Source organism: Suricata suricatta, chromosome 10 (genome assembly GCF_006229205.1).
Source record: "Suricata suricatta isolate VVHF042 chromosome 10, meerkat_22Aug2017_6uvM2_HiC, whole genome shotgun sequence".
NCBI lineage: Eukaryota > Metazoa > Chordata > Mammalia > Carnivora > Herpestidae > Suricata > Suricata suricatta.
In genome coordinates this window covers 3821150-3831024 of record NC_043709.1, presented here as the reverse complement: position 1 = coordinate 3831024, position 9875 = coordinate 3821150, and the positions used below count along the sequence as shown (strand labels likewise).

Here is a 9875-nt window from a genome sequence, read left to right as displayed (position 1 = left end):
CACCCATCCCCAGCAGACCCCACCCATCCCCAGCAGACCCCACCCATCCCCAGCAGACCTCACCAATCCCCAGCAGACCTCACCCATCCCCAGCAGGCATTACCGATCCCTAGCAGACATCACCGATACCCAGCAAACATTGCCAATCTCTGGTAGTAATGCCGACGCTCAGAGCCTGCACCCAAGAGCTTTACCTGAATCACCTCATCTAAGTGTCCCAGTAGCCGTGGACAACCCCGCTCTGTGGATAAGGGCAGGATAAGAAGAGATGCGTGGGTAGGACACTCTGCAGCGTGCTCTGCGCACCTGGGAAGGAGCTCTGGGTGGGCACGTGAGGTGTGACTGCCTTTTGCTTCCTTCCAGAGGACCTCTACTCCAAGACAAGGCTGCAGTTTGATGAAAGGGCCAAGCATTTACAGAGTCTGGAAAGCGCCACCAGAAAGGCGGTTTGTGTAGCTGTGAAAGAATTCAACAAGAACCAGGTATGTCCCAGGCTCTAGTTAGAGGGGAAGACAAGCACACAGCCGCTTCCCCAGACGCCCCAGTCTCCCCAGTCTCCCTGTCCCAAGCCCAGCCCTTCACTGACTCACACCACATAATCTGGCCCTGCCAGGGGCTGCCTGGCTGGAGGGATGAATGAGACCCCACCCCTGCTCCTTAGCTCTGAATCCAGGTGTGAAATTTGACCAAACTAACCATATGAGCCTGGGTGGGGGGAGGGGCACGTCTCTAAACTCTGTAAACTTCAGATTCTTCTCTAACACCAAGGACAGTGACATCCCCCTAAAGGGCCACCTAGCACTGCTCTGACACCTCGTCTCACTTCTTTAAGGCCTCTCAGAGCTCATTCATCCTCGGCAAGAACAGGGCCTTGGGCACTCCCTAAGGGGAGCGATTATCTTGCTGCTGGTGATTAGCTCCTGACCCCTCCCTCCGCTCTAAACTCTGCAGGGCTGCCTCCCAGACTCTGCACCACCAGCCACCAGCACCGCTGTTCCCTCACTCCGCTGGCTTCAAGCTCTCTGTCCCTTTCCTTAATTAGACCCCTGCTCCAGACTTTCTTTTCAAATGCAGTCCTACTTCCAGGGTGGGATGGGGCCGCCCTGGGTCATTTATCCGGTGCAGAGCAGGGTGTGTGTGCGGGACCATCCCCTGGAGCCCTGGAAGGGACTCGAGGCCTCTGCTCCAGCGTTCACTTCTAGCCTCCCCAAGTGTGCGCGCGCATGTGTGTGCACGCGCGTGTATCCTGAACTACGTGCTATCTGTATGGTCTAATGGTATCACATTCTGAGCCAAATGCATTGGAGACGCAAGGTCAAAAGTGCCCTACTGGTAGGACATTTATGTAACCAAAAACTCCGGGAGAGGCCGGACCAGAGACCAGAGAGCATGTTGGCTTTCAGTGGGGACGGATTGGGGGGGGGGTCGCGCCCAAGACCAAGGAGGGCAGCTGCCGGGGATGGGGGGCCAAGGGCAGACTGAGGCCCAGCCAGCAGGCTGCAGGCATCTCGGACGCCCTCCATCCTTGTTTTCATTTGTGCGGACAGTGCCCAAGAGGACAAGTCACTGGCTCCAGGCCCCACAGAGAATTCATGGCAGACGGGGCTCTGTGTGCTGTGTCCTGTGGGCACTCCTCCATCGTTCAGTCACCGGCTCACCCCTCTGGCTCGGTCGACCATTAATCCAGCCCTCCTGCCGGGGGACTGCTCTCTGCTTTCTTGGAAGTGTTGCCGCACCCATCGGTGTGCTCATTCGGCGACCTCTTCACTTTCAGGTCCCCCCGCCCCCCACGTGCTCGCTGTGGGGCGACATCGCCCAAAGTGCCCCCTGCGCTAGGGGTGGCCACCGTTGGCTTTTGCGGTGCTCTTCCTGGCTATTGATGGGCTGGATGCATCAGCCCAGGGCATTAATCCAGAGGTCCAGGTCGCTGCCCTCCAGGGCAAATTCCCAGCGGGTCAGCACGGCTCTGCAGAGGAGGGACACACCAGAGAGCGTCCCTCTGAGCTGCTCGTTTCCTCAGACACGAGCTGCTCGCTGCGGCTCAGGGCTGGTGGCAAATGCTGGAGCCCCACTGTGCAGGCTCCTTCCCGTCTGCTGTCTTGGGAAATCCCAGCCCAGGGCCTCCGTGTCATCATCTGTAGAATGGGCATAATGGTAGCACCCAGCAGGACTGGCCAGAGTGAGCTAAGCCTGCAGGTTGGCTGAGGGGCTCTGCTCCTCGTCACCCTCACCCCGAAGCCCAGGCCCTGGGACAGAGCAGCCACCAGCTGCGGACCCCGGGAGCCTAGGCGGAGGAGGCCCGTGTGCAGTCCTCTCTCCCTCCCCCCACTGCCGGCCTCGTCCTGCCACGCCTGTTCCAGTCACCTCTGCTCACATGTCACTGGCCCAAGGAAGCCACGTGGCCACGAGCGAGTGAGGGGGGGGAGTACGACTGCACGATGCGGGAAGAGCACAGGCAGCGTTTGGTGACTAGCAGCAATGGCCGTCACCCTGCTCAGGAGGGTGTTGTGGGATCCAAGGAGTTAGTACGCCCGGTGTGTTAGGACATTTGACGCATGTCTTCCAACTACCCTCCCCCAGGCCAGAGGGGCCTGATTCATTGATAACAAACAGCTAGTTCATAAAGAAACAGACTGGGCTGGGGCAGTCAGTGCACGAACCCGGGCTGGTGGCACCGCCACGCTCATGCCTCTGTGATGCCACCGAGGGGCCTTCCGGAGAGCGGGGGCAGCGTGCTGGGCACCTCGCCATGTGCCCCGTCTGTTCACTGCTGGAGACAATGCGGACACTGAGCTTGACTCGGCCGAGAGACGGCTGCAGCCCAGAGAGGGGACGTGACTTGCTCGGGGTCACGGGACCAGGGGCCTTTCGCTCCACTCCTCGGCCTCCCTGGAGCACGGAGTCTGACCCAGAGTCTGTTTGTCCCCAGGGCCCGTGTGCGTTTCATTTTTGAGACGTTTCCACTGTTGTGAATCACTCTGGTGAGTGTTTTTTGTGGCCTGTGGGCCCCCAAGGTGCCCAGGGCCACTTGGTGGGGGGGCAGCACAGAGCCCTGCCCTGGTGCAAGTGAGGCCACGCCGATGGGAGATGGCGGCCCAAGCTGGGAAGGCCACTCCCTGCTTTGGCAAATCGTTGCCAACAGGCAGCTGTCCCTCTTCCCCACACATCCAGCAGGCGGGTCTCCCTCAGCCCGGCCCTCACGCCCATCACCATCCATGCCAGGGTCCCAGGGCCGCCCCACATCCCAGCTGGCGAGTCTACACCCCCACCCCGCCTGTCCCAGGGGCACTTTACCACACTCTTCCTTCAGTGAGATTGGCCGGCCTTGCCTCCGCCCTCCAGGGGTCACCCAGGGCGTCTGCCTTACCGTCCGTCCTCCCCTGTGCAGGCCACCGAGTCCGTGGAAAGGAAATCTCAAGAGAAAAAACAAGAACAAGAAGACAACCTGGCCGAGATCTCCAACCTGCTGCGTGGGGACCTGCTCTCGGAGAACCCGCAGCAGGCGGCCAGCTCCTTCGGGCCTCACCGCGTGGTGCCCGGCTGCTGGAAGGGCATGAGCCAAGAGCAGCTGGCGCACGTCCGTCTGGTTCAGAAGCAGCAAATCCAGGAGAAGCTGGTATCTGCCCCGCCCCCAGCCGCAGCCCTGGACCACGCCCCCTGCCCCGCCCCCAGCCGCAGCCCTGGACCACGCCCCCGCCCGCTTCCTGCAGCCGGCTCCTTGGCTCCTCCTAACTGTTGCTGTGCTTGTCCCTAGAAGCAGCTGTTGAGGGGTGCTGGGGTAAAAGTAAGGCTGGGCCAAGGGGATAGAGGGTGCTGAGTTTGCGAAAGGTCCCCAGGAGACTGGGAAGTGACACTGGAACAAAGACCTGAAGGAGGGAGGGAGTGCGCCACCCAAATGTTGCAAATATGGGAGGAAGGACCGCCAGGGGGTGAACTGCAAGGACAAAGACGTGGAGGAGGGTCAGGGAAGGGGGGGGCGCAGGAAGAGGTCTGGGAAGTGGAAGGTCAAGGTCCTGGCAGTCCATGGGGAAGAGCTGGCCTTTCCTGTGGCGGAGTTGGGGCCAGAGGGTTTTGAGTGGAGGAGTGACGTGCTGACACGTTTAGTAGGATCCCTCCTGCTGCCTTTCTGAGGAAGGGCTCTATCGGGGTGCAGGGGTGGGTGGGGAAGGAGGCTGTTGCAGCGGTCAAGGTGAGAGATGATGTTGGTTGGGACCAGGGCGCTGGCAGCCAGGGTGATGAGAAATGGTCAGATTCTGGATCTATTTTGAAACTAGAGTGAGCAAGATGGGTTGAAGGGTTGGGTGGGGCATATGAGACCCAGAGAAGTTAAGGATCGTTCCAGGCCTTCTGGCCTGGGCAATGAGAAGGATGCAGTTCATATTTACAGAGATAAGAAGAGCATGAGAGGAGCAGGTTGCTAGGGGAACAGAAGTCACAAGTGCAGTTTTGGATATAGTGTGTGTGCAGTGTGCGTTAGACCTCTGTATCTGTTAGGATCCGTGCCTGAACATGGCAGGAAACCCTGACTAATGCATCTTAAAAAAGATAGAACTTTATCTCTGGCATGTATATATGGTTTGGCAGTTCCAGGGTCATTGACTAACATTCTCTTATCCTTGGCAAAGGACTCCCACCTCTTAGTACAAAATGGCTGTTTGAGCTCCAGCCCTCACACACATGTTCCATCTAGCAGAAAAAGGAACGAGGAAGAACACTTCAAGGACATTTCTTGGAAGTGTCACAGGACACTTCCGCTCAAATTCCACTGGACAACACTTAGTCACAAGGTTGCCCCTAACTGGGAAAGGTAGTGTTTATTTCAGGTGGCAAGTTTGTCAGCAATGGTGTTGTTGAGGAAGAAAGAAAAATGGTTACTGGAAGGCGAGTGATATTTTCTGCCACAACCTAAAGCAAGTAGGCAGTTGGATACATAGTCGGAAGTTCAGAACAAAGGTCTGGAGACATCAGCTTAGAGGCCTGGCCACACAGAGGGCATTTAGAGCAGCAAACCTGGCTAGGGTCACGCAGGGAGTGCGTGAAGGCATGGAGGGGACTGAAGACTGAGTCATAGTACAGCCCCCACTCCCACCTTCATTTGTCAAGAGGGGGGCTGAGAAGGAGCAGCCAGAGAGGGAGGAGGGACCCAGCAAGGGGAGCCCCCAGATCAAACCCCGTGGCTGGCCTGCGAGCGTCTTTGGAGGAGGGGTCGTGGGGGGGGACAGAAAAGTAACAAGCAGGAAGGAAGTGGAGACCCACAAACGCAGACACCGCTTTCAAAGCGTTTTGCTGTAAAGGGTGCAGAGAAATGGGGTGGTGGCTGGTGGGGACGTGGGGTCAAGAGAAAGTCGTTTTTTCTGATTGTAGATATGACAGCATTCTTGTAGAAATGACAGCAGTCTCGTTAGGCTGTGAGGGCGGCGCAGGAGAGAGGGGGAAATTGATGCCGGAAGGGACTTGCTGGGGCCGTGTCCCCACAGCAGAACAGGGCCCTGGGCACACTAGTCAAAGCTCAGGTGGGTAGGGGCTCAGGCCGGTCACCCCTGGCCGTGGGGGTGGTCACCCCTGGCCGTGGGGCTGGGCTACTCTTCTGAGCCCCTGTTTCCTGGGGAAACAGGAAGGGAGGTCACCAGCTGAGGGTGAGGGGCTCAGGTTGGGGGTTGAGGACTGAGAACCAGGTGCTGATGGTCATTAGGAGAGCGGGAAAGGAGTGGCCCAGGAGAAAGGGGCGGGATGGCCAGGCAGAGCCGGGGGCCCCTGGGTCCTCGAGGTCGTGAACTTGAAGTGTCCTCAGTGAGTGCAGTCAGGTGACCTTTCCCAGCCACACTCACTGGACAAGCCTGCCCAGCATGTCCGACCCAAGTCAGAGTTTCAAGGGCACCAAGGGCATCGGCACCAGGGGGTGTCAGCCATGGACGCCGGACCGAACGAGGGGGGAAACCAAGTCACGGAGCTCCAGGACAGGAGGAAGTGTGCGGTCAGTGGATGGGATGTCCTGGGCGGGGCGAGGCCTGGAAAACCCTTGGAATCAGGGAGCTGGAGAGAGGGTGGAAGAGGCAGGCCAGAACGGTGGTGAACGGGACCCTTGAAGGTGACACTAGGGAGGCTGGCATTCTTGGTGATGACAAGGCGGGCAGAGGTTCTCCAAGTCGGGGGGGGGGGTCTCTGGACCAGCACTGTCTACGCACTTGGGAGAAATGCAGATTCTCAGGCCCCACCCAGACCTTCTGAAGCAGAATCCCTGGGGCGGACCCACAGTATGGGCTGGGAAAGCCGTCCAGGGGTTCTGGTGCCCGTTGGAGTTCGAGAGTCACTGGTAGGCTGTGCCCCGGGGGTGACAGCTGCTAGGTTGGCACTAGGTCTTCGGAGAGGAGGGGGAATCGCTGAGAAGCCAGGAAGCAGGAAGTTCTCAGGCCTGCGAGGGTGGGCAGGGCTCCCCAGGGTCTGCAGATGACCACCCAGGGGCAGTGGGGGCGTGCTGGCAGGGGCCACGGTCAGTGAGAGCGTCCACGCAGGCAGGTGCGGGGGGAGGGGCAACGGCCTGGCTCAGGAAAGGGGGCCCAGGGCCAACAGTTTGGGGGGAAGACAGCCCCTGCAGGAGAGGGGACAGCCAGGGGGCAGGCGGCGAAGGGGCCCAGGTGGGAAGAGCCCCACGGTGGGCAGGGAACGTGGGTCACCCTTGTGAGGCGCTGCCGTGTCCTTCACTCCTGCAATTCAGCCCAGCTGTCTGGCAAGGAAGGTCAGCCATCTGCCCTGAAAGCAGCGCTTTTATCTGATTCTCAGTCTCTAGAAGATGAAGTCCGAAAAGCAGCGCAAAGGGGAAAAAAGCCTAGACCAGACCTCACAGCTCAGAAATCCGTCCGCCCCCTTCCCGCACCCCTGTATGCCCTCTGGTGGCTTTCCCTCCTCTGCATGGAGATGGTTTAGAAAATTGAGGTCAGGCAAAGGGTAGGTAGGCTGTGCGTCTCCTCGTCTGGGGCAAGCAGGTCTCCTTGCACTCTGCATTTTTTTCAAGTTTACTTATTTATTTTGAGAGAAAGTGAGTGAGCAGGGACAGAGACGGAGAGAGAGAATCCCAAGCAGGCCCCGTACTGTCAGGTCGGCACCCCACTCTGGGCTCGAACCCGCAAACCCTGAGATCATGACCCGAGCTGAAATCAGGAGTCCGAGGCTCACCCGCCCGAGCCCCCCAGGCACCCCAGCATCCTGTATTTCTGGAGTCAGGACTCAGGGCAGCTTCGAGTAGCCTCACTTTACAGATGAGGAAACTGAGGCTCGGGCAGGCACAGTGACTTGCCCTGTAGGCAGCAGAACTGGGCACCAGCTTCCTCTCGGTCCTAGGGAGCCGGCCCTCTGCCAGCCCATCTGCACCTGGTGGCTGGCAGATCCAGGTCTGGGGGGCAGGGGGCCCCTGGGAACCTCTGCTCATCGGGTGTACGGAAGCCCCGCCCTAAAACCCATGGAAGGGGAGGAGGCGTGTTCAGAGCCGGCCCCGCCTGCTTGTGCTTCCTTTTGGTGGCAGGAGAAGGAAGGCTGAGCTGACCAAGTAATTCAGACTCAGGACGGCAGGACTGCCCACGATTCTGGGGGTGACCCCTCCCCCGGCATGGATCCGGTTTCCTCTTCTAGGGCCCTATGGTTGTTACAGAGGGGGTTCCAGGCCGATGAGGAATGAGCTGAGATGCAGAAATCCACCCCCAAGACCGTGAGCCCACTGACCTTGGCTGCCACCAGCGTGGCAGGTGGCGCTGGGCTCCTCTGATGTCCTGCATGATGCCTCTCACCTACCTGCCCCCTCGGTGGGAACCTCAGTTTCCCCACCTGTAAACCGAGAAGCCGATCTCCTCCTAGGCGATGCCCTGGATCTCTTCTGGGTTGGGGACAACCGTGGTGAGTCACCTGTCCTCCCTCCAGCGGCTTCAGGAAGAAGAGCGGCAGCGAGACATGGACTGGGACCGGCAGAGGGTGCAGGGGGCTCGCTCCGCCCTGCTCATGGAGCGCCAGCGCCAGCGCCAGCAGCGGGACCTGCGCCGGGCCCTGGACTGCACCAACCTCAGCCTGGCCCAGGAGCAGCGCTTGCAGTGAGCAGGGGCCAGGGGGCAGGGGGAGGGGCGGCGGGGGTAGACCGCGTGGGCCCACCTCCCCCGAGCCTTTCCCACCCCGGGGCCCCAGGGTCCAGCTGTGTATCTCACCGAAGCCCCCTTAGCAGCAGTGACTGGGCTGCGGCCCAGCCTCCTGGTGAAGACTTCAGACAGAGGGAGAGAGGGGCTGAGGCTACAAGCCAGAGACTAAGTGCTTGGAGAGCCCCGGCCTGGCACAGTCAGGGGACCCTCTGGGGGCGGCACTCGTGGCGCCAGCGACCCCCCATGGCTCAGACACAGAGGGCACCGGGGCCCCCAGGGTAGGGCACCGAGCAGGCCTGGGGCATCAGGCTTTTCTGAGGAGGCTGCTTGGCTCAGACGTCTCCTCTTCACACTGACAGACCCCGAGCCTGGTTCAGAAGGCGGCTACAGAAAATGTCTAATGCAAATCAGTAGGTGAACTTGGAACACACACACACACACACACACACACACACACACACACACGGAATATTGGGACGCCCTGGGGGCTCAGTCGGTTAAGCGTCCGACTCTTGACCGAGGCTCAGGTCATGGTCTGGCAGTCATCAGATGGAGCCCTGGCTTGGGCTCTGTGCTGGGCGTGAAGCCTGCTTAAGACTTCCTCTCTCCCTTTCCCTCTGCCCCTCCTCATCCTTTCTCAAAAAACCCCCAAGCCCTCCCCGGGGGTACCTATTGGCTTATTTATTTGTCTCTCCACAAGCTCTCGGCTTGAACTCAGAAGACACCCACCAGTGTGTTCTCCAATCAGGGGTCCCTTTCCCGGGGGGTCCCCTGCTGGGTCACTTCTGTCGGGGCCCCCAGAGGGCAGCAGAGATGCCAGACAGAAGTCCGATGGGACGGACAGCCACCCTCCCAGAGACTTCACTCTGAGACCTCCCCAGAGTCCACCCCCTCACCCTTGGGTTCCTGGGGCGGGAGTGTACTCCGTGCCCCGGGGCTAACATGCTGGTAAAATGTTTGTGGCCTTCCTGTGTAGGTATAAAACAAATAGAATATTTAGGAAACCAGGCATTTGCTGATGTTTTCTGCTCTTTGTTTTATTATCAGGAAAAAATATATGGAGGAAGTCTTTACAAATCAACCCACGGAAGACTATTTCGCGCAATTTAATACAAGAAGTCGATAGTGAAAAAGACACGGTCCTTGTTCTCTGAATTGTTTGTGCATAAAACGCAATGGCCTTTTGAAGGGTTGCATTTATTAAAAAGAAATATACTCTGTGTTTCTGAAGTGCCTTTCAACTCACCTTTACGACAGTGGACAAAACATGTATTCATTCCCCTCTGCGCCCCCGTGTGTGTAATGAGGTTTCTGTTCAGCTGTGCCCTGAGCATGTGCGCCCGGAGCGTGTGTGCCCAGAGTGTGTGAGTCTGGGGAGTGTACGCCTGGAGAGTGTGAGCCAGGGACTGTGCTCCTGGAGAGTGTGTACCTGGAGCGTGTGCACCCAGAGTGTGTGTACCTGGAGCATGTGCACCCAGAGCGTGTGAGCTTGGGGAGTGTGCACCTGGAGCGTGTGAGCCCAGGGAGCGTGCGCCTGGAGAGTGTGTACCTGGAGCGTGTACACCCGGAGCGTGTGTGCCCAGGGAGTGTGCACCCAGAGTGTGTGAGCCTGGGGAGTGTGTGCCTGGAGTGTGTGTGCCGGGAGCGTGTGCGCCCGGGGAGTGCGCGCCTGGAGCGTGTGAGCCTGGGGAGTGTGTGCCTGGAGAGTGTGCGCCTGGAGTGTGTGCTCCCGGAGCGTGTGTGCCCGGGGAGTGT

At 59.3% G+C, this 9875-nt stretch overlaps 1 protein-coding gene across 1 annotated transcript in view; it reads left to right on the top strand.

Moving 5' to 3' along the window:
* The window catches only part of RIBC2 (RIB43A domain with coiled-coils 2), a 16872-nt gene extending 7522 nt beyond the window's left edge, over positions 1 to 9350 (top strand). The window contains exons 4-7 of the mRNA XM_029954844.1: positions 364 to 482; positions 3389 to 3616; positions 7912 to 8078; positions 9168 to 9350. Of these exons, the coding sequence (XP_029810704.1) occupies positions 364 to 482; positions 3389 to 3616; positions 7912 to 8078; positions 9168 to 9246 (593 nt within the window). The 3' untranslated portion in view covers positions 9247 to 9350. The remainder of the gene's footprint in view (positions 1 to 363; positions 483 to 3388; positions 3617 to 7911; positions 8079 to 9167) is intronic.
* The last annotated feature ends 525 nt before the right edge of the window (positions 9351 to 9875 follow it).